The sequence below is a fragment of the Suncus etruscus genome, chromosome 9 (genome assembly GCF_024139225.1).
Source record: "Suncus etruscus isolate mSunEtr1 chromosome 9, mSunEtr1.pri.cur, whole genome shotgun sequence".
Taxonomy (NCBI): domain Eukaryota; kingdom Metazoa; phylum Chordata; class Mammalia; order Eulipotyphla; family Soricidae; genus Suncus; species Suncus etruscus.
The window spans coordinates 57,693,070-57,718,241 of NC_064856.1; the positions used below are offsets into that span (position 1 = coordinate 57,693,070).

Below are 25,172 nucleotides of genomic sequence, written 5' to 3' on the forward strand. Positions count from 1 at the left end.
AGTTAGTGTTTGTCTAAGTACAGAACCTATATCAACAGATTAAACTTGAACTGTTTCAACATGACGTTTAGTCTCTTTTTTAAAAAAAAAATATAATCCTTCCCTCCAACTCTTATAAAAAGGGAAATAATCTATTTCCTAGGTTTTTCCAGCACTTCCTACTCTGAGGGGTGAAGGTAGGATGGTGATAAGAAGGGGACAATTGCCCAATTAAAATGACTGGTACTTGGGTCAGAGCTATTCTGACTGAGCTTCTGCTTCCCAGGTGTCAGAACTATAGGTAGATGTTGGGAAGGGCTGGAAGACTTGAAGACGAAGGTAAGTTCTAGAGATCCGCTACCAGCTCAGCTGTCCTAACTAAAACAGGCTGCTGCTCCCTAAGTCTCCCACTGTGGGCCTGAAGCCCACAGAGGAACAAATGCTGTGACAGAGCTGGAAAAGGGGACAAGAGCCCACCAATTCACAAACGGGGACATCATCACTTGATTCTTCTGGCAGAGACCCACCTCTGTAGCCAGGAGAAAGACACAGTTGAGATATTTCTTTGCAGCTTGTGGCAGATCTGAAGCTAGGAACTAGGTGGGCCATGTGTGGCTGGCATCACCATGGGAGCTGATTCTGTGGGAAGCCAGGATTAGTGTTCCAGCAGGGCACTGCGCTGAGCTATCCTCAGCTATGACAGTGACCAAGTCCACCGCAAGATGTACAGTCCAGGAGCTCAGCACTCGGAGACAGCTGCTGATTTTCTTTTAAAACGGGTCACAAAGACAATAGAAATGAGGGCCAGGAGAACTGGCTTCTGGTAGGAAGCTTCTGGCAAAAGTGGAGAAGTGCCACTATGACAATGACAGTTGGAAACGATTGGACAAGAACTGGGTGTTGAATGGAGGTAAAGTGATATGCATGGTACCCCTTAGGTAACAATATTGCAAAACACAGCGTCTAAAAGGAAAAGAAAGAGGTGGTGAATATCTACTATAGAGGCAGATAGTAGGGAGGACATGAGGGAGACTGGGAATGGTAATGGTGCGAAATGTGCACTGGGGAAGGGATTGGATATTGTGTGACTAAAATCCAATCATGAACAACTGTGTATATCACAGTGATTCGATTAAAAATTTATTGTTAAAATAAAAATAGAATAGGGGCCTCGCTCAGTGGTAGAGTGGGGCACACTGAGAATTGGAGCCCCACTTGGCAGTGTGGGCCTAATGGGGTAGTGCTAGGGTGTCAAACACCAGGAGCGCTGGGGACTGAGTGTTGCCTCGCATGTGTCAGCACATGCTCTGCCCTCAGAGCTGTCTCCCTGTCCCAGAGTCAGCTTCATAATCATCACCAGCACTTACCACATGATCTCTTGTGGGGACCTAAAAGCAAGGTCTCCGAACCTGCAAAGTGCAGATTATTTTTAATTCATAAAGGAGAAAAAAAAGGCAACCTGAGAGGTTTAAAGAGTTATCTAAGAAAAGAACTTCTGTGTTCTTTTTGTTTCTGTTTTGGGTCACACTGGCGGTACTCAGGGTTACTCCTGGCTCTGTGCTCAGAAATTGCTCCTGGCAGGCTCAGGACCAGATGGGATGCTGAGGATTGAACCCGGGTCCGTCCGAGGTCAGCAACATGTAAAGAAAATGTCCTCCCCACTGTGCTATCACTCCAGCCGCCATCTTCTGTGTTTTTTGTGTAAGCTTGATATAAAAATGGTTGAGGCGGGACCAAGGTGAAGTCTGATCCTTAACATAATCCTCCCCTTAAACACACACACACACACACACACACACACACACACACACACACACTGCACCACACCCAACAAGCCCCAACCTCAGTCCACATGTCTTACACATTCACACACACACATACCACCACCACAACCACCATACTCAATAAGCCCCAGCCTCAAACTCCACTATGTCTTGCTGCCTTTGGTCACTTCGAGGGAAAATAATGGACTAGGCAAAATTATGGATATTAAGTATGAATTTAACTTCAGTACTTCTAGAATGCTGAGGTAGTAGCTTTCCATTCAAAAGAAATAGCCTAGGCTCTGGGAAAACAACTCGGGTTTAGAACTCTAGATTAATAGCTTTCATGTGATCAAGTATATTTCCTGCCTGAATGAATAGCTGTCTGGCCTGTGGCTCAGCATGTGGGGGTATTCTTCAAAAAAATTTGTTGTTCTGTGGGTGGGTTTAAGGCACATCTTTCACACTTTTTGGAGGGGGTGTGTTGTTTTCTGGGCCACACCCAACAATGCTCAGGGGTTGCTCCTAGCTCTGCACTCAGGAAATTGGGTTTGAGGGGGACCATATGGGATGCATGGAATCAAACCTGGGTAGGCCAAGTGCCAGGCAAGAATCTTACCACTGTAATATTGCTCTGGCCCCACATCTTTCACACTTTTAAGGTTGAGATACTTTTATTGTAGTATAATTGACACATTTCAGTTTCAGGCAATCCTCTGGCACTTAACTGTAAAATGATCATCTTAGTAAGATTTTACCATCTTAGCAACATTCACATTTGCAATGCAGTATGGAATAGTGGAGGCACTCCCAGTCATCCATCCTCCAGTTATGCAGGTTCAGTGCTCAAACCAATTCAGGGTTGCTGCCGGCAACACATGTGCCCTTTCTTTAAATTTCTTCTGCGCTGCAATAAATTGATTTAATCCCGCTAACATACATTGCACTTCCTTGTTTTATAATTAGAAACTTGCATCAGTGTGTGTGTGTGTGTGTGTGTGTGTGTGTGTGTGTGTGTGTGTGTGTGTGTGTGTGTGATGTCAGGGACAGAACCTGATATTTCACACATGCAGGACAAGTACTCTAGCACTGAGCAGCATTCTTGGCCCCTCTTCACCTACTCAATTCTCTGCGCTGAATTACTTTTTCTCTGCTTGTGTCTTAAGTTTGGGTTGCATGACTGTTTTTCAGGTCTTGATCTAAGAGAAATCATACAGCATTTATCCCTCTGTGATTGACATTATGTGCTTAGCATAATGCCTCAAGGTCCATCCACTGAAATATAGATGCTGAAAATGTGAAAATGCCAACATTTCATTATTCTTTGTGTGTGTGTGTGTGTTTCTGTGAGACCACAATGTACACAGAATACTTAGCCTATTTATGCATCTGGCTGATCTAATAATGCAGTGAATATCAAGATACCCAAAAGTATAAATACCCAAAAGTGGAGTTGTATCATATGGTAGATCTTTTTCTTACTTTTGGGAATCTTCCAGTTTTCTTTGGTGGCTGCACCCATTTACCTTCCAATAGCAATGCACAAAGGATTTTCTTTGCAATCTTCACCAAGATGATTCCTCTCTTTATAACAGCCATTTTTCTGACAGGTGTGAGGTGATAGCTTGTGGTTTTAATTCCCACTTCCCTGATGATTTGCAATATTCAGCATCTCTCCATGTGCCTTTGGCCACTTCTGTTACCTTTGGGAAGATACAGTTCCTCTATCCAGTTTTGAATTGGAAAACATTTGCAAATATCTTCTCCCAATTAGTAGGTTACCTCACTGCAGCAGATGTGCATGTTTTTACTGTAGATTTTTGTGGGCACTCTTAATGGTGCATGGCCCAGTAGTGCTTGGGGCTACCAAGGCTGCACTCCATGGTCCTCAGGGAGCTGTATAATGGTAGGTATTGAACCACCTGAATCACAATGTTTTTAGTTTTCTTTAGTCCCATTGTCTTTGCAAAACAACCCCACCTCCGAAAATCGTATTATCACTGCATAAAGGAGCTCACTATTACCCAGTTTTCTAGTTATTTTCAGGTTTTTTTTTTTTTTTTTTTGGAAGGAGGCCACACACACTGGTGGTGCCCTGGAGATCAGGTGATGCTGGAAATTGATCCAGCATGTGCACACATGCTCCAGTCCACTGAGCCATCTCCCTGGCCCTTTCATTTCCTTTGAGCTAATTCTTCCATTTCACTCTTTTTGCATGTAGTTGTTCAATTTTCCCAGTGCTACTTATTGAAGAGACTGTCCTTTTTCCATTATGTATTCTTGCCTTTGTTATAAATGGCCTATAGATTCATGGTTCTATTTATAGACTTTCTATTCTGGTTCCATCTCTTTGTTCTTAGTCCAATATCATATTGTTTTGATGAGGAAACATAACTACAGCTTTTATTTTTTCCCCTTTAATATTGCCCTGATTATCTGCTTGAATACGGGCATTTAAAAAGTATTCATTCTTCTAATATAGCAGGATGGAATTTTTTTTTCTTTGTGTCACCAATTTCTTTCAATCCTGTCATTGTTTTCAATTAACTGGTCTCCCACCCTCATGCTTCAATTTAATTCTAGATTTTTGTTTTGTTTTGAGTCACATCCAGTAGTGCTCAGGGTTACTCCTAACTCTGTGCTAAGAAATCACTCCTTGTAGGACTGGGGGACCATATAGGATGCCAGGGTTTGAATCACCATCTATCCGAGATCAGCAGCATACAAGGCAAATGCCTTACCACTGTGCTCTCTTAGGCCCTGGATATTATTTTTGATGTGACTTTAAACTGAATCTTTTTTTTTTTTTTGATTTTGGGTCACACGCAGCACTCAGGGGTTACTCCTGGCTCTATGCTCAGAAATCGCCCCTGGCAGGCTTGAGGGACCATATGGGATGCCGGGATTCGAACTGCCGTCCTTCTGCATGGAAGGCAAACGCCTTACCTCCATGCTATCTCTCTGGCCCCAAATTGAATAATTCTTCATTTCACTCTTCAAATAATTTCTTTTCTTTTCTTTTGCTTTTTGGGCCACACCCTGTGACACTGAGGGGTTACTACTGGCTATGTGCTCAGAAATTCCTCCTGGCTTGGGGGGGACCATATGGGATGCTGGGGGATCGAACCGCGGTCCATCCTACGCTAGCACTTGCAAGGCAGACACCTTACCTCTAGCGCCACCTTCCCAGCCCCGAAGATACTGTTTTTTAAGGGCACTCACTTGACTGTGGTCAGGCTTTACTCCTGGCACTGTGCTAAAAGGACATTCCTGGCAGATGATAATACTTTGTATCCTTTACTTATTTGTATTTCAATCCATACCCAACAGTGCTCAGGGCTTACTCCTGGCTCTGCGAGAGATCAAACTGCAGTTGGACATGTTCAAGACGAGTGCCTTGCAGGTAAGGTGATTGATTTTCATGTGGCTGACCCAGGTTCAATCCCCAGCATCCCATGCAGTTCCCCCAATCCCTCAAGAGTTATTCCTGAGTACAGTCAAGAGTAATCTCTGAGCACTGCTGGGTGTGATCCCAAAACAAAATATGGTATAACACATTAATCTGCAGATATTAAATCATCCTTGTATCCCTGAAAGTTTCTTTAGATTGAGGTCTATGATCTTTTAAATATATTCTTTAATTTGGTTTGCTAAAATTGTGTTAAGACATTTACTTTTATATTCATTAGGGATATTAGCATATTTTGTGTGTGATATCCTTACCTGGTTTGGGCACCAAGGTGGTTTTATTTCTAAAATGAGTTAGGAGCTGTTTCCTCCTCTTCAACTCTTTCAAAATGTGTAAGGATTGGTATTATTTTTGAGTATTTGGTAGAACTCACCAGTGAAGCACCTAGATTTTTCTGTTTTCTAGAGGCTTTGGAGTATTTCCATGAATTTAGTTGTTTGGAAATAGTTTAGGAAAAATGATCTTTCTTACACATATGGATACCTATCTCAATTGCAAAATAAAAACCTTACAACAAAGATAAGACAGTTTACCATTTAAGTGGTTGTGATATAGAGAGAAGCCCAGTGCTGTTTACAGGTACTGATTATTTCATTTAGTCCTCATATTCAGCCTGGGTGTCTAAGACTTCTCATTCTACTGAAGAAAAAGAGTAAGTCAGGGTTCTAAGACTCAAAGCCTACTCAAGGTCCTCTAAGAAAAGTAGGAAGGGAATCAGTACTAACATTTCTCTGCCTATCAAAACCACAACTGGGAGCCAGAGCGATAGTGTAGTGGTAGGGCATTTGCCCTGCATGCGGCTGACCCAGGACGGGCCTGCAGTCAATCCCCAGCATCCCGTAAGGTCTCTCGAGCGATTTCTGAACATATAGTCAGGAGTGTCACCGGGTGTGGCCCAAAACAACAACAACAAAAAAAACCAACCAAAACAAAACTACAACTGAACATATCTAGAAAAGGCTCCAACATTAAATTAAGCTTCTTAAAGGAAGTTACTGAACCTTTCATTCCTAATGGTTCCCTGAGTACCGTCTAATGAAAAAAAAAAAAAACAAATAGGTAAAAAAGAAACATTAATTTACTTCTATTCAGGGAATCTCCGCCTAAGGCAAAACAAAATAGAACCAGGGACCCAGGACTTTCCTCATCAACAAGCCCATTATGTTGAATAAGATATAACATGGAAAACAATTTATCAAAAAGGCAAAGAACACCTATATCGATTGATTAGTTTTAATTACTTTTTAAAACATATTCTTTACAAGTCAGATTTTCCATATAGATATAGATGCAATATATTTACTATACTCTTCAATAACTTTTCACTATAGTTCAATTAATTAAAAATACCTAGTAGTATAACTGACACATGATATTAATCTGATCTCATACCTTTGGCAGCAATATAAGCATGTATGTGTGACTGAAACAGTTTTCCCAGCATTTTACTCATAACAGTTATGATGGAACTCAAAGTCATGCCTGGTTTTTACACTATTTCTCAGTTTTGAAGTCTTCCATATTTCATGATTTGAGAAATTTGCTAGATTTAAAATTTCAAATCTTAACATATATGAACTATCACTCTTACTTGTTACACTTCATGCTGCCATCATATCTCTAGAAGACACATGGCTGTCCCAATTCTAACCTACCCCCTCAACCCCCAACTGTCTCTAGAGACCCTGATACCTGGAAATCTGGATAGTCTCTCCTCTGCTAAACATTACTGTGTTGATACTTTACAACAGCTAGACCCTGAAATGTCCCTGGTAGTTTAGAACCTGTTCTCTATACTTAAAGGTCTTTAATTGTTTCAAATCACAGTTGTAAGCAGAGTTTGTTTATTAATAGGAAGCTTTAGCTTCCTAGCACTGTAGGGACCAGAGTGATAACACAGTGGTGGGGTGTTTGCCTTGCAAGTGGTCAACCTGGGACAGACCTGGGTTTGATCCCAGGCATTCCATATGGTTGGTCCCCTGAGCCTGCCAGCAGTGATTTCTGAGCACAGAGTCAGGAGTAACCCCTAAGCGTCACTGGGTGTGACCCAAAACAAACAAACAAAAAGAGACATGTACTGTGAGTATGCAGATTCTCTTTCAGCCGTGCTCCAGGCCCAAGCATCACATGCAGAACCACTCCCTCAGAGTAGCAAGCTGTCTTATAACCCAACTGCCTCAACCCTTTGTCTGGCAAGAGCAGGTCTCTGAGACACCCTCCTGCTACTCTAAAGCAAAGGTCTTAAGGTATTCGGCAGTTCAGGTATGAGAACAGGAATAAGAGGAGCTAAAATCAGGCTTTGTGTGTGTGAGCTCTCTCTCTCTCTCTCTCTCTCTCTCTCTCTCTCTCTCTCTCTCTCACACACACTCTCTCTGCTCTCTCTTCTCCCTTGGCTCAATCACAGTTCCTGGGCATCTTCTGCTCTGCTGCCCAAGACAGGCTGTTAGAGGCTGCAACGCTCTGAGAAAGGGGCTTCAATCAGCTCAGGCAGCAGAACAATACCCTACCCTGGTCCTAGTACACTCACACATAAAATGGTCTCTTCTTGAACCCAGGGAACACTAAATTTCTCAAGTTCCCCAGAATAAGGCATCTTGGACATGACATCTTCACACTCAGGTGACGATAAGTACTCCTCACAAGTAAGGTGATGTTCATTCACAGGTCAATCATGTATTATTCCTAGCAGGAAGAGGCAGACCTATGTGCCTGAGCAGTCCCATCTGCAATTACAATAAATCAAACAGGATTACTTGATGGATCAGTTGTGATGAGCATAGGCAGGAAGAGAAATGGTGACACTGCCTGTCTTCCCACTGATCTCTCTGTTGTTCTACAAGGTGATAGATATGTGATACCAGGAAAAATACATGATATGGGGGGTATAACCTGGCTGGCTATGATATCTGAACACAGGGACTCTGATACAGGGCCAGGATGCAGTCAGAGATGGGACAGTGGTGACCTTGGAATCATGAATCATGAATTTCACCAAGCTGATGACTTGCCCTCCACATCCTGTGGGGTTCGTTTCCTCAGTGTGCCAGCGACATAGACTTCATCAGTGCTGGTGCCCCAGCCTTCATCTCTTAAGTTGTGGGGCCATATTTCTCTGGTGGTTTCTTCCTGCTCACTGTAACTCTCTGTAGTAAACCCAGCATTCTCTGCCAACATAGCTGGGTCCTCTTCATGAAAACAGTAAGAACATGTTTCTGGCTTTGGATCATAAGAGGTAACGGAACTGTCTTCCTGGGATCTGAGATTGGAGGGCACTTCCCAGTCCAAAGGATCAGATTCTTCCTCTTCTAGCACTGTCATTCTTTCTGCTATTTCTTCAGCAGAGGGCTCCTTGGGGTCAGGATAATCCACCAGGATTGTTTCTTGCCTATGCTTAATGCAATCCGAAATATCATAAACTGGGTAAGTCTCCTCAGGGTAACCTAGAAAGAAAAGTAGCAGAACATCATACAAAGAATGTCTTTTCCTAATAAACCCCATCAGTTAAGCTCACAGGGGCTATGGAGGTAGCAATCATTCTATTTCAATAAATTCATCTTAAAAAGAATTGAAAAGGGGAGCTAGAGTGGTGGTGCAAGCAGTAGGGCGTTTGCCTTGCACACGCTAACCTAGGACAGACCGGGGTTTGATCCCCTGGCTTCCCAAATGGTCCCCCAAGGCAGGAGCAATTTCTGAGCGAAGAGCCAGGAGTAATCCCTGAGAGTCACCAGGTGTGGCCCAGTACCAAAAAAAATAAAAATAAATTAAATTAAATTAAAAAGAATTGAAAAGGGATGCAGGAGATATAGTAGAGCATTTGCCTTGCACATGGCTGACTCAGCTTCAATCCACACCACCCCATATGGTCCTGTGATCTCATTCGGAAGTGATTTCTGACTACAGAGCTAGGAGTAAGCCATAGTTCTGTGGCAAACCCCTGTTTACCCCAAAATCTAAGATAAAAGATGAACAATTCTGAAGTTTCACTTATGTAAATTCTAAGTGACCCAGCAATTCTGCCAGTGTTGCTGAAACACCAAAGGTAATCTTTAAATCAGTGGTTCTCAAATAGTGGTGCATGCCCGCCCCCACCCCACCCCGGGGAGGGGGCACTGTGAGGCTCCGTAAGGGGGCACATTTGACCTCGGCAAACACTGTCATAAAAGCTAAGCCCCGTGTCGATGTCTCTGTATGTCTCTGGAGCTGAGAGTTGCTGTGTCCTGCTTCAAAGTCTGCTTCAAAAAGCTATGCATTGCAAAACGTACTCATTGTAATCATTAATCCAGACATCACCTCTGATTAAAAAATCAGCTCAAATTATTTTATATATTTTTGTTTTGCAGGTTAAAATTTTATTTAATAAAGATACTATTTACAGTCGTGCAGAGGTCACGAAAAATGTTTTCTTCTTCCTAGAGGGGCATGACAAAAAATAATTGAGAAGCACAGCTTTAAATTCAGGGTGCTTGTGCAGAGTGTATCTGACATATTATACTTTGATAGCACTGATAAAGATCTAACAAATATGAGCCTCAGTTGAAAAAGAAAAAAAAAAGACAAAAAGAAGTACCAGGGATTCAGATGGAGAAAGCAGAGTTCAAAGGCAAATGTTGATGATTTTTATGTTCCAACTCTTCGTGGGAGGAGATGGGACTATGGTAAGGAATTATGGGAAAAGAAAGGAGAAGGTTCCTGGGCTCCTTAGAACATGCTCCATGATGCAGCCTGTTCTTATCAAAACAGCTGAAATAGCCAGTGAGTGTCAGAAACCTAATGTGACCAAGATCCCCATCCTCCACACAAACACTCATCTTTAGAAGAAGAAGCCCCATTCTTGGTTTCTCTTCTTCAGGACAAAAGAAGAAAAACCAAAAGGGAAACAAAGTAAGTAACACTGTTGCTGAATCCCAGCTATGGTGATGAGGAGAGTGAAATCAGTGCCAAGTCAAAGAAGTTAGCAGAGCTGCGCTCCAGCAGCAGATGGGCCCCACTGGAGATCATCTGCTTGTGCTGGCACAGCCCCTGTTCTACACTCAAACAACATGGAAAGCAGGAGAATTCAAAATCCATTTGCACACGATCATAATTGGCAAACAAAGTGAACTCTCCTGTAAACCATTCTTTACCTATAAATTCTGATAAGCCAGGGTCTGTTTTGGTGCAATATAGAATGTAAAGAGTTTTTTTAATTAGTCTTATATTATTACTATTATTATAATTATTACTATCAAAAGTTTAATGTTAATTTTAAAGGATTTGGAAAGCATACATTTTATAAAGAAAAAAATCAGGGTAAAATTATAGTATAGCAGATGGAGCTTGCCTCACACAATGCCAACCTGGGTTTAACCCCCACCATCCCATATAGTCCCTGAGCACTGCCAGGACTAAGTCCTGAGCATCATTGAGTGTGGCTCAAAAACATAACACAACAAAAGAACAACCACCAAAAAAACCCACCCAGAATTGAATCTGGTCATTTGCTGGCCTTTGTTATCACAAAACACATTTCTTAAAAAGGCTCATACTATATATAAAATGTTCTACCCTGTTATGCTTTTTATTTTACAGTGCCAGAAACCATGTGCCTTATTTTCATTTAACATGAGCATTTCTTCAGGTGATTCTCATGACCTAGTGTTAGGCAAGAATTTTTAGACTCGACATCAGCAATTTATCAACATTAGAACTTTTGTTTTGTGTAAGATTCTAATAATACGTTAAAATGACAAATTATATAGTGAGCAAGAATATTTTCAAATCACATATCTAAAAGAGAACTACTTCAGGTTATTATGCTGAGTAAACACAATTTATTTCCAAAAAAAATACTGTGTGGTTCTGTTAATGGAATATCCTTGAAATGAAAGAATCATAAAAACTTCTAATCTCAAAGATTTTTGTTTTGTTTTGTTTTGGGGCCACACCCGGTGATGCTCAGGGGTTTCCTGGCTATGTGCTCAGAAATTGCTCCCAGCTTGGGGGACTATATGGGATGCCGGGGGATCGAATCATGGTTCGTCCTACGTTAGCGCATGCAAGGCAGGCGCTCTACCAGTTGCGCCACAGCTCTGGCCCCAGATTTTTCATTGTTAAAAAGAAAGAAATGGTTTACAGTTTTAGGGCTAGAGAGTTAGCTCCACAACCTGAAGTAAATGCTTTGCTTTAAGGAAGCTTAGGTTTGACCCTGGCACTTCACGTCCTCCTTCCCCGACCCAAGCACCACCAGGCATGTTACCCAAGCACTAGACTGGGTGCAGCCCCTGAGCACCCCTTGTGTGGCTCAAAAACAAATCAAAGAATGGTTTAGAATTTTATATTTCATATCCATATTACATGTCTATGGCATGTCTTTAATTTTTGTATAATATGTGAAACTTAGGTTGTAGTTATTTTTTGTAGAGAGGTCTTGTTCTAGCAGTTTCTTAGAAAGCTTGAAAAGTTGTCTGTCTTCTGTTGAATTGCTTTTTCATTTTTTTCTATAGTAAGTTCTGAAAATGTGTGTGTCTGTTTCTGGTCTTTTTCTGTACTAGTTTCACAGTCTTATTTACTATAGTTGGATGGGATTTGGGGATCAGGTTAACTCTCTTCCAATTTCAGTATTTTTAAGTTACCCTATTTCTTCTCCATCTGTGTATACAAATTAGAATAATCATATCTGTACCTACAAAAATTCTTGCTGAGTTAAAAACTGTCAACATGAGAAGAATTGACCACTGTACTACACTGGACCTTTCTATCTATGGACAGTCACACAAGACAAGCATCTTAATTCCTCTACTATATTACTCTGGTCTAGTATTTTACTTTAAATGTTTGTATCATAGTGTTCTTTGTGAAAATTAAATGTAAAATGAAAAATAAATGTAAAAGCTTTTACATGCTTAACTTGAATACTCAAACTTCATGGAGTCATTAATTAGTTCTGGAGTCATTTTTTATTAACAGATATGGGGGGAGGTGGAATATGGATGTGGCTTAGCAGTAGAGCATTTGCCTTGCATGTGTGAAGCCCTGTGTCTGATCCCTGGTAACACACACACACACCCCACTTTAAAAGATCTCTTGAGTTCTTTTTATAACATAGACAAAATAGGACAGTTTTGTTTCTCCGTTACATTTCCTATATGTTTTCTGTTTCTCTTATTTGCCCTACTAAACTACCTAGAACTTACAGCACCATGCTATATGAAAGTAATCATGCTTGTCCTTTCATAATCTTAGGAAGAAAACATTAATCTTTTTCCATTAAGTGTGAATTAGCTGTAGTGTTTTGTAGATCCTCTTCATCATATTTATTTTTTATTCATATTTTTTATTCATATTTATTGGAAGCTTTTATTTGAACAGATCTTGCATTTCTTTTAAGTGCAAAATTGTTCTACCCATTAAAAAGCCAGTACATAGTTATAACCATTTTCCCTCATTTTTTATTCATTTTTCTCTTCATCATTAACTATTTACTATATCTGAGATTATTTTTGTGTTACATGTGTGTTTCTTCTGCTATGAAAAAAATTCCATACCAAACCAAACATATAAAGCACCAGTTTTCAGATATTATATAACAGAAGATGCAGATTATCTCTAAGAAAGGAAAACAGAGCCCAGTGGTCTCATTGAGTTGTGAAGAAATAGTCGTGAATTACACAGTGTGCCAAAGAGGATAGAATTTACAGGAAATATTACTGGAACAAAAGGGGCTTCACAAAGAGTGAACTTCAGAGATCTGTACTAAAAGCATTTCATGATTTCAGTTGAATTCTGATCTGTACATATATGGGAAAGAATTAGAAGAAGTCAAGTAAGTAGAGGAAGCAGAAAGCTGAAAATTCCTATAGAGTTCACACATCCCTGGGCAAGTTCGTATTCTAATGTGTCAAACTGGAGCAGACTCATGAAAAGGACATGAAAAGGACACTGTCTTAATAGTCACAGGGCTGGAGAGGTAGTTTGATCCCCTGTACCAGATATGGCCACCCAAGCACTACCAAGAATAACCCCCCTCCTAAATGAAAATATTTTAAATTAAGCAGCTATAAGCTAAAGGCCATTTTAGAACCATCACAAGTCTTAAAACAAGTTCTAAAGAGATCCATCTGGGATTTTACACTTTAACTGTAGATTCAAAATAAGTCCAACACTATTAAACATCCAACAATGTAAAATGTGTAAGATTCATTATCTAATCAAAAGTTCAGGCATGAAAAAGTATAAAAATTTAGAGTCCATAATGAGAAAAATTAATCTCAAGCAGATCCACAAGTACACAGCTGAGTTTTTATAAATATACATTGTGTTTAAGAAGGTGAAGATAGGGACCAGAGAGATAGTACAGTAGGCAGGGTGCTTGTCTTTTTTTTTTTTATAAAGATTTGTAATTGCTTTTTATTTATTTATTTCTTTGGGGCCACACCCGGTGGTGCTCAGGGGTTACTCCCGGCTGTCTGCTCAGAAATAGCTCCTGGCAGGCACGGGGGACCATATGGGACACCGGGATTCGAACCAACCACCGTTGGTCCTGGATCGGCTGCTTGCAAGGCAAACACCACTGTGCTATCTCTCCAGGCCCAGGGTGCTTGTCTTGTAATGTGGCAAACCTGAGTTTAATTCCCTGCACCCATTATAGTTAAGCCCTGCCAGGAATGATTCCTGAATGTAGAACAGGAGTAAGCTCTGAGCACTGCTTGTGTCGCCCAAAAACAAAAGCAAGAGAGGTAAGGATAGTATAGTAAGAAGAGAGAAATGAAAAAATTAACAGCAGGGTGCTTGCTTTGCAGCACTGAATATGGTACCCTGAGCACTACCAGAGTAATCCCTGAGCAGAGCCAGAAGTAGATCTAAGCTAAGCACTGACAGCTATGGCCCAAAACCCTCTTCCCCAGAAAAAAAAAGTAAACTGTATATTACAGAATATAGAGTGGTAAATTTATATATTGGAGAATAACAAAGTAGTAAATTTTTATACTGCAGAACAAAAGAGTAGTACATTTTAAAACATCAAGAGAAACTACCCCAATTTATACTTGTTGATAAAAAGACTGACAAAGAAACAAACAGATCAATGTTTGGTAAATCTAAACTGAAGAATTGTAATAAAATAACAATTTAAAAAAGGCCAAGAATCAAAGCTTCCACTTTGAAAAACTAAGAAAGATAATGGCAAATTAAACTCAAAATAAACAGAAAGAAGAAAACTAGTTAAAGAAAAGAAGCTGGGAAAAAACGTAAACCAAAACAGTTTTCTGCAAAGATTGGAGCCTGATTAACTTCTGGCCAGTAAGATCAGGAAAAATAACTAGAACAAATTACTAATATCAATAAGGAAATAAGGCACATCACTAGGGTTTTTACATACATTAAATGGAAGGGGATTTATGTACCTCAGGATTATTATAAACACGACAATTTGGATAAAATATGCAAATTCCTTGAAGGATACGGTATCTGTTACCCACAGTTAATATAAGTCTTTTCATAAAATAACCTTAAAGCCCAGATTGTATGACTAGAGAATTTCATCTAATACATCTAATTTCATCAGTAGGAAATAGCAGCAACTCTATACAAACTTTTCTGGAACATGGAAGAGAAGTATATTTATTTTACTACATTTTATGAGGCCAGAATTACCCTGTAATTGAAATCAAAGACAAATCAAAGACATTTTAGGAATGTAAAATAACAGACTAATTTTCCTCACAAAACCAGAAATATGGAGTTAGGCATCTCTGAGCATCTTCTCCATGTATGAGGCCATGGGATCAATTCTTGGCATGGAGAAAAATAGGGAAAGAGCAAGAAAGGGAAAGGAAAGCTCAGCAAACTGAATCTAGTCCTATACAATAGCATAATAAAGCGAAGTTTATCCTAAGAATGCAAAGTTGTTTAAATGTTTGAAATCAATGTAACTTGCCATGCTACGTAAAATAGGAAAATATTATGATCTCAGTTGATTAACAAAGCGTTTTTTAAAAATCCAATATCTATTCATGATTAAATGCATTCAGCAAAGGCTGAAAGGAAGCTTCCTCAGCTTGAAGATGGGCATCTGTGAAAAGCCAACAGCTTGTGCTTAAACAAGTGAATAACCCCTGGGGAGCACCATGGTAAGTGGGTAAACTCTAGGATCCCTAGTCACAGTAACAAAAACAACAAAAGTGAAAGGATATATCACATTAATGCATATTATTTGGATGGCTTCCCCCTAGGAACGGAAAGCAGAGGATGCTTGCTTTCATCACTTCTACTCGTATTGTGTTTGAAGTTTCCAGCCAATGTACGAGAGATTGAGAAGGAATATAATAAATTAAAAACCTTAAATACTAATATAACAAATATAAACTAATTAAGTATTAAATTTATAAAAACATGTAAGACTGTACATTGGCTAGTGTAAAATACTGCTGGGGTGGGCTAGAGAAAGAGTATGGAGGTTAAGGCACTTACTTTGTATGTAACTGATTTGGATTCTAAAATCTGAGAGCTTTGGGTAGGGTGCTTGCCCTACATACAGTCAACTCAGGTTCGATTCGTGGCACCCTATATGGTCCCCTAGCCAGCCAGGAGTAGGCTTTAAGTACCACTAGGTGTGGTGGTGGCTTTTGAGGTGTGGCTCAAAACCCCCAAGCAAAAACAAAATCTGGGGGGCTGCAGAGATTATACATGGGTCATGCATTCAACCCTAGTTCAACTCCTAGTACCATACAGTCCTCTGAGTATCCACAGGCCCTAAAGGCCTCCAGGCACTATTGTGTTGGTTCTGACAGTTGCCCTATGTAGGAGCTAGAGCAGCTGTACATATTCAAGGCCTAGTACTGAACAGCAAGCCTGGTGAACTGACTTCTGAACACCATTTGGAAGCCATCTCCCCAAAAATAAAGAATTCTAAGATCATGATAGCAAAATAAAATCTAAGGAGATAGTTGTTGGGAGGAGAGAGAGAGAGAGAGAGAGAGAGAGAGAGAGAGAGAGAGAGAGAGTAGAGTTTTTATCTTCCCAGTCGTGTGTGTGTGTGTGTGTGTGTGTGTGTGTGTGTGTGTGTGTGTGTGTATAGTTTTTACCTTCCCAGTCCTCCATGTATGGGGCCTCTTCAGCTTCCTTCTCAGGAGTGGCTCTGTCAATGAATTTTCCTTCTTTCATCACCCTGGTGATTTCTCGAAGCTGATGTAGCAACCGCTTTTCTTGGTCAGAAGTCACAGTCTGTGCTCTGCTTAGAAAGATCAATCCTGCCAGTTAGTGGTAATATACCCAGGCAATGAATATAAATCCCACCACAATCTGTGTGGATGTTAGAATAGGAAGTCCTAAAAGAGTAAATAATTATCCTGTAACTACTTGGCTAGGAATCGGAAATATTAATTATTTTTATGGTGCCTTTTTCTATGGGGTGAGGAAAGTTTTGAGGCCACATGTGGGTGTGCTCAGGACTTATTCCTGGCTCTAAATTTGGGGTCACTCTTAGTGGTGCTCAAGGAACCATATGATGCTAAAGAGCTAATCTAGTCAGCCATATGCAAGACAAGTCCCTTACCAGTTATATTACCTTTTTGACATGTGTTCATTTTGTTTAGGAAAAAATTTTAGTCCATGAAATGACAAAGCTATCATGACTGGGTTTCAGGCATACATTGTTTCAACACTAATCCATTCAACACCATTGGTGTCCACTTCCTTCTACCAATTCCATATGTCACCTACCCACCAGTCTGCCTCTGCGGGGTGTTTTTTATGTATATAATTTTTGCACTGTAGTTTACAGTACTGTTACTGATACAGTTTCATACATAACATTTTACCTCCTCCTTCTGACTGAGGATTCCCTCCACCACAGTCGTTGCCCCCCTCCCTGTCCTCATCTGCTGGGCCCCTCAAATGGCATGCTTCCTATTGAATACCAGTTCTCATGTTCTTTGTTTCCATTTCCTTTGTTCTTTCAATATTCCACTATTCTGTTTCTTTATATTCCACATATGTGAGAGATCAATCTTTGTTGGTCTCTTTCCCTCTGACTAACTTCATTCAGCATGATACTCTGTAGGTCCCACCATGTAGCAGAAAATTGCATGACTTTATCTTTTCTTGTGGCCAGGTAATACTAATACTCAATCATGTGCCTATGGTGTGTAATATTTCTTTATCCAATCATCTACTCTTGGATCGCTGGGCTGTTTACAGATTTTGGCTATTGTGGATAGTGCAAATGTTTTCCTTTATCTTATTTTTGTGCCTTTTGAGTATATTCCAAAAAGTAGAGTTGCTGGATCATATGGAAGGTCAATTCCTAGATATTCTAGGAATGTCCACATCATTTTCCAGAAAGGCCAGTAGACATTCCATTAGCAGTGAATGAGTCCCTCTCTCTCTGTATTTTGTGGTTTGGGGCCACAGACTCTGAAGCTAATCCCAAAAGGACTGTTCTGGGTGGTGTTCAGGAGATGAGGAAGTGGATTCCAGGCCTCCTGGATAAAGAAGCATCTACTACATAATCTACAGCCTGTTGAACTATCTCTCAGCCGATTATTTTTATTTTAAGGTAAAATAAATAGGGATTGGAGAGAATAGTCTAGCGTGGCTTAAAAGCCCCCTGCCGCCAATACTATCATTCTAGGATTGGGGTTTTGGAGGATACACCGAGAGACAGATCACACTGCAGAAGAACATGTCACTGTATGCATGTGTTTAATCTACAACACAGCATGGTTCTCCCCCATCCATACCCAATACCAGAGCAGGAAATAACACCCATTACCCCTATGTGGGCCAAAACCAACAAAAATCAAATAAAAAATGAGAACAGTAAGGACCTATAGATAAAATGTTTGCCCAAGGTCCCATAATTAGTCAATGTCAATCCCAAGAGCAGAATCTAGTGTCTTAGCTTTTAGTCTGGTCTTTTCTAAGCATACTTCAGTGCCTTAATTCTCAAATCTCTAAACAATTTCATTGTTACATTACTCCACTCTTTTTGAAGAAAGGTTATCAAACAGAAAATGTGCTTGGTTAGCAATTTCACTGAACATCCAAGCACAGACTCAACAGCACAGATAACATGAGATCCAAATTACAACCATTGAAGTTGGTAATATCCCTGCCATCTTGGGTGGGAAAAGGAGACTGGTGAGGGTGGAGGACGACTAAGTATGTGAACATTGTTGATGAGAATTAAAAATGGTGGTAGGATTGGTATTCTTTAATAAAAATTTTAAAAAGAAAAAAGGAAAGGTACTGGGTCATTAGCCTCAACTAGCAAGCCCCCCTTACAAAAACAAACAAAAAAATCATACTACTTAGCTAATCTTAGAATCATCAGGCTTAATCTGTAATGAAATTAAGATATATAGTAGGATATCCTAAAATTTCAGACAGAATAATTCTGACCAATAACTGAGACCCGAGAAATTAGAGAAATGGAGGCCTATTGAAGAAAAAATACATATTCATACTGGGACCCCAAAACACTTTACTGAGTACTGGGTGTTAATGTAACTATGCTCTTATGATCTTATTACTGCTGTCCAGCAATATCATGATAATCAAGATGAGACTATAAGAAATTCATGAAAAACAATCATTACAGCAAAAGCAGGATATACAAAGTAGGTCACAATTAATTGTTTAATGTATAAGCACTTTAATGTAAGTACTTAGTACACTCATTCAGAGTTAAGAGGACACTTAATTTGGAAATTTTTGAGAAAAATTCTCAATTTCTGCCTTTCTTAATCTCATCACCCCTCTTTTAAGGAAGTATTCTAATTTTCTAGGAATTAGGAAACAAGAGAATCAAGACAGTTTCATTTAGTAAAAATCAGAATGCACTAAGTATAGCCCTGAGAAGTGAACATGTGCCACCCAAGGGTAAGAGCTTGGAATGAACAATTAGAGTAACCCAGCTTTCCCAAAAGCTTCTCACAAAGTGGACTGTTGTAAAGAAAAAAATCAGGGATAATGTAGTAAAGGTGAGCAGCTGTCAAGAGCCCAGATTCCTGTACTGATGAGGAGAGTTGAGTCGAAAGACGACTGATAAATGCCAAATTTGAGCTGAATGTGCAGCAGACAGGTTCGTGGTATTAAGGCCATTGCTGTGGAGAAAGTTGAGCTCAAGCTGCTTTTGTTTTCTTCCCACTGAGATGTGGGGAAATGTCCTACCTTTATTTTCTACAGATACCATCATAATGCTGGAGGGAGAACCACATTTTTCTTTTATTATTATTAGACCTTAGAGCAGGGGTCCTCAAACTTTTTAAACAGGGGGCCAGTTCACTGTCCTTCAGACTGTTGGAGAGCCAGATTATAGTAAAAACAAAAATTATGAACAAATTTCTATGCACACTGCATATATCTTGTTTAGAAGTGAAGAAACAAAATGGGAATAAATACAATATGTGGCCCGTGGGCCGTAGTTTGAGGACCATTGCCTTAGAGCTAAAGTTCATTAGACTAAGGACAAAAGGAAAAAGATAGGAGATGACCTGATTATAAATATAAATGGCTGGTGCAGAAAGTGTAATTTTTCTTCATTTGTGTTATATTGACAGTGAATGTTTGAGGTTCTAACAGGAGTGATGTAAACAAAAGTTTACATCCTAAGAGGAGCAAAGCCAGAGCAAAGCTCAGAGTAATGTGGACTGTACTAAAGAAATAGCCTGAGACTTGAGACTGCTTGAAAGAACTCAAGTGGAAATGTTAAAAGAGAAACATGTATTGACACTGAAATAACAGGAAATTAAAAAAAAAGAAAGAAATAACAGGAAATTAAGTGATTCATTAAAATAAAAGCATTCTAAAAGAAAATTTTACATGAAACTTACCTCTCACCATTAGATCCTACTCTGCTGATTAGTTTTTCCATGGCTTCCTCTGTCTCCTTCAGTTTTTCCTGCAGTTGAGCAAGTTCAAAATTGGCTGGAAAAATAAAAAGCCAGTCGAAGAATCATCATACATAAGGCCCTAATCTCCTTGCTGAAATTTAGTGATACAAGAAGATATTGTGACAGGATGCAGAACTGTTCTTCATTAGAGTCCACAGGTCTTTTAAAAATTATTTTACTGATGCATTCAGCGTCAGTTAATCATATACTATTTTTTTTTTTTTGTGGTTTTTGGGTCACACCCGGCAGTGCTCAGGGGTTACTCCTGGCTCCATGCTCAGAAATTGCTCCTGGCAGGCACAGGGGACCATATGGGGCGCTGGGATTCGAACCGATGACCTCTTGCATGAAAGGCAAACGCTTTACCTCCATGCTATCTCTCCAGCCCCAATTTTTTTAAATAAATTTTTATTGTGACCAAAGTGCATACAAATCTTTCACAGAATTATTTATGGTACATAGATTATACACTATTATAAACTACTTTAGTTTATAAACTGTTATAAACTATAGTCTTCTTAAAATATTCCTTGGATGTTTCAGATTTTCCAAATAAGATGCAGAATATGACTGAAATATGTAGTTCTTCTGTAGGTAATCCAGGAATAAATTTAAAAAACAGTTACAGCCAAAAGCCTCAATTCACATTGCTGATGTCTTTCTTTTCAATTCTTTAGCCTATATAGGAGTGCTTAGGAGTCATTCCTGGTAGTGCCTGAAGTACCATGTAGTGCTGGAGATTGAATCAGTGGGCTTCTACATAGTCTACTGTGTTCCCTCTCTGAAGATGTCTTTCTATTTAAAAACAAAAACAAAAAACTGAAACCTCCGATGACACTTTTTTATCCACAGGATAAAGCAGTTGGCCCCCAGTATCTTCACCAAGACACTATAAGCTACTTTCTCTTCAAAGAAGATAGTTCGTTCCCACCGTTGACCTAGGACAGGCTGTCTGTCTCTTTTGCAAGCCGTCCTAGCTCTCTGCCAAGCCCTCCTCCACAGACCCCAAAGCTGAACACATTTTTCCAGATGTTTTTTGCCAAGTTCCTTTTCTCTAAGCAGTACACTTTTCATGAGTTATTTTTCCTGATAGCCATTCTAGATAATAAATTCCTAGATAATAGGGGCATGCCATACACTCTTCATTTCCCTAGAGAGCACAGAATATTCTACTTGTTCAATATATTTTTGATGACTATGTTTCAAGAGCAGAGGCATTAAACACTATCCGTAAATCTAATAAGTTGTGACTTATTATTATGCAGCCATCAGGAGAGATGAAGTCATGACATTTTCCTATACATGAATATACATGGAATCTATTATGCTGACTGAAATAAATCAGAGGGAGAGAGACAGACACAGAATAGTCTCACTCATCTATGGATTTTAAGAAAAATAAAAGACATTTTTGCAATAATTCTCAAAGACAAAAAGAGGAGGGTTGGAAGGTCCAGCTCATGACATGAAGCTCACCACAAAGAGTGATGAGTTCAGTTAGAGAAATAACTACATTGAGAACTATCATAACAATGTGAATAAATGAGGGAAGTAGAAAGCCAGGGAAATAGAAAGGCAGGGGGTGGGGGTGGGGAGAAGGGAGATTTGGGACATTGGTGATGGGAAAGTTGCACTGGTGAAAGGGAGTGTTCTTTACATGACTGAAACCCAACTATTTGCAATCATATTTGTAATCAGGGTGTTTAAATACAGATATAAAAAAAAGTTGTGACTTTGGCAATGACTTTTTTGTTTTCTAACTCAGTTTTCTTTTCCTGAAAAATAAAGATGGTGCTAGTGATATTGTGAAAATTGAAAAAGAGAATAAATTCACTCTATATAAGACAGATTTATTTAATAATATATCAATAAGTGAACTTGGGGCTGGAGCAATAGCACAACAGTAAGGAGTTTGCCTTGCACAGGACCCCTGTTTGAATCCGGCATCCCACATAGTCCCCCGAGCCTGCCAGGAGCGACTTCTGAGTACAGAGCCAGGAGTAACCCTAGCACCGTCTGGTGTGACCTCCCTTAAAAAAAGTAAACTGAATGGTTTTGTGCCTTTTCTACATATCTTTGCCTTAAAAGCATAACATCACATGAACACTTTTGAAAACTCTCCATACTAAAGTAAAAATGGCATCGTTTAATTTGAGACAACTTTTGAGGCATGCTATTAAGATATATTCAGAAACTGTCCCTCCACCTGTCACAGCTGCATCAAAACTTGTTAATAAATAATTTTTATAAAGGGGTACTTACTAATTTTCCTGTGGGGGTTTCCAGGTGTGGGAGTAGAGCATTTCCGATCCTCTCCAGTAGCCTTTACCTTTGAGAGCTGAGAATTGAAGGAGGTACACAGCACATCAACAGCAGCTCAGAACCTCTCATATGGAACCCCTCATATTAAATATGGAAAAAAGAAAAGTTTGGGAAACAAAAACTAAGTCAGAAACAAAATAGCAATATTAGAAAAACATTTAAAAAAGAAAGAAGAAAGAAATGGAAAGTTTCCAAATAAATGATCAAGTCCCAAAGAAAAAGATTTATCTGTAGGTCTTGTGCCTTGCTCAAGTTCATTTGAAAAGGAATCTTTTAGTCTCAGTGTGGGCTGTTAACAGAATTCCTGGGCAAGAGGGACCTCACCTCATTAAGAAGGCTCTTGTTAAGAAGTCTGAGTGAAACTTCCTCCTCCAGCTCACAATACCTAAGCCCATGCAGTGCCAAAGCCAGCCTAAAGTTGTGGAACTTAATTGGGAATCTGCTTTTAAAGGACTCAAGCTATGTCTGCCCAGAAGTAGAAAATACCAGCCTTAGTTTCAGTACATGGCAAGTCTGTTTTAGGAAAAATTACTGGAGATATTAATAACAGCATCTCTTATTCCTAGTGGGGAAGAAAGAATGACTGAGTACAGATATTATTTGGCCCGACAGTGGCTACTTGGAGACCACTGTGGCAATCCTAATACTAGAAATTTCCTTCTTCAGAATCTCTCTCTCTCTCTTTTTTTTTTTTTTGCAGTCTCAGGATCCAGGACCTTACACATACAAGACATTCATTTTCCACTGAGAAATATTCCAAGCCGTTGAATGGACTTTGAATTATCACTGTTCACTGAGTAAGAACTAAAGACTTCAAGTTCAAGTTCTAGTTCTGTAATTTTAGTTGAAAATTTTGAGGCAACTCACTTAAACTATGAATGAAGATTTAAAAAAAAATCTATAAAACTGAGATGACAACTAAGTACATAACAAATAGTTCAAACAGAGGATGGACATGAAAAAAGATGATGAACTGTAAAGTATGTTAAGTGAAACATGATTCATTTTTATTATGTTTGGTGGACACAGCATAATCAAGATGATTCTACTTACCTTAAACAGAATGTATAGTATATATAAAAAAATTCCAAAACCATAGATTGGGATAATCTGCCCCATTAAGCTTCTTCTACTACCTCCTCCTCCAGTGCCTCCACCTGATCCTTTGGCCTTTGCAAAGGCCTCTGCAAGGTGAGACCTCTGGAAACGAGATGCAGGGGACTGGCCATCTGATGGTGCCTGCTGCTGATGCATCATAGGTGGAAATCGGCCCAATTTTCCTATGAAAATAAATTGATCCTTTTTCATATCTTCTACTTAAAATGTGGCAGTTATGAAAACAACTTACTTATTAAGATGTAAGTAATGAATAAGTACACCAACAGCTATCATGACAATGGTAGTGAGTGAGAGAAATAGAGATACCTGCTGTGAAGACAGGCAGGAAGTGGAGGAGGAGGGAGAAGGGGCACTGGATGCAGGAAGATAGCACTGATGAAAGGGGGGGTGTACTTTTTATGACTAAAACCCAACTACAAACATATATGTAACCATGGTGCTTAAAAAAAGATTTTTTAAAGATATAAGTAATAATTGTAGGAGCAACAACATAGCAGGCAGGGCATTTATCTTGCACATGGTCAAGTGAAGCACCAGACGTAACCAGAAGTAACCCAAATGCCACCGGATGTGACCCAGGAACAAACAAAATAGAGTGACTGCTTAACTACTAAGAAAGAGAAGTAATAAAAGTCAGTTCAAAGTTTAAGAGGGAAAAAAGCAGGAACTTTATTATAAGAACAGAGATATCACATACTTGCAAGAAATGTGATGAGGCAGCCTCAATTTGGTCACCATTATGGAGATTCCTTCCTTCCCTCCATTCTTCCTTCACTCCCTTCTTTCCTTTCCTTTTTTTCCTTTCCCTCCATCCCTCTCTGGACTTACTCCTTCTTTTCTTTCCCTTTTCTCCTTCCTCTCTTCCCTCTCTCCTTTTCCTTTTTCTTTCTTTCTCTCTAAGGTCTTACTGGTTGTATGGTCGAGGATCATTCCTGGTGGTGTTCAGAGAACCATATGTGGGATCAGGGAACCAAATTGGAGTCTCCTGTATGCAAAGCAAGAACCTAAATCCTTGTATTATTTATCCAGCCCAAGATACTATTTTTCAGTTTCCTAAAAAAGGAAAATGTGGTCATATGCTTGAATTCTAGCTAAAAGACTGTGAGTAACATGTGCCAATTCAATTCAAGGCATGGGCGATACACCTTCCCCTGTAATTAAACTCCATGTTCATTTCCCTTCTGTAGGCTGGGCTTCAAGTTGAAATCAAGAGAGAACTTGGAAATCATGTGGTGAAATGGGTTTGCCTTCATCTTCTGGATTCCTGAACAACAGTGGTACAGAGCTCTCAATTGCTACACCTCCACAAATTAGAACTATTCAAGATTCTTTTTTTTGGGAGGGGAAGAATGCACTCCCCAGTAGTGCTCAGAGTTTATAGTTGGCTCTGTGTTCAGGGATCATTTATAGGTGGATCTGGGGAACAATATGGGATGCCAGGGATTAAACTCGGGTTAGCCATGTGTCAGGCAAGTGTCTTACCCATTGCAGTATCACTTTGGCTCCATGACAATCAGATTTATATCTAATATCTATACCTACATATGTATATATCTATACCTATTTACTATGTAATTAGGAAATAAACTTCTAGTGCGTTATGACCATTATATGTGTTGCAGACTGTTACAGCAGTTTGTCAGCACTAAT

The 25,172-nt window shown here is 39.6% G+C and overlaps 1 protein-coding gene across 2 annotated transcripts in view; it reads right to left on the minus strand.

The window, feature by feature from the left end:
* Positions 1 to 7,620: 7,620 nt before the first annotated feature.
* Positions 7,621 to 25,172, minus strand: part of RIC3 (RIC3 acetylcholine receptor chaperone) — a 33,341-nt gene continuing 15,789 nt past the window's right edge. Inside the window, exons 2-6 of one of the 2 annotated variants that reach the window (XM_049781058.1) lie at positions 23,457 to 23,683; positions 22,344 to 22,419; positions 20,022 to 20,115; positions 16,272 to 16,417; positions 7,621 to 8,651 (exon numbers count right to left, since the gene is read on the minus strand). In XM_049781058.1, the coding sequence (XP_049637015.1) occupies positions 8,200 to 8,651; positions 16,272 to 16,417; positions 20,022 to 20,115; positions 22,344 to 22,419; positions 23,457 to 23,683 (995 nt within the window). In that variant the 3' untranslated portion in view covers positions 7,621 to 8,199. Of the gene's footprint in view, positions 8,652 to 16,271; positions 16,421 to 20,021; positions 20,116 to 22,343; positions 22,420 to 23,456; positions 23,684 to 25,172 lie in introns of both variants that reach the window. The other variant, XM_049781057.1, reaches the window with a different exon arrangement.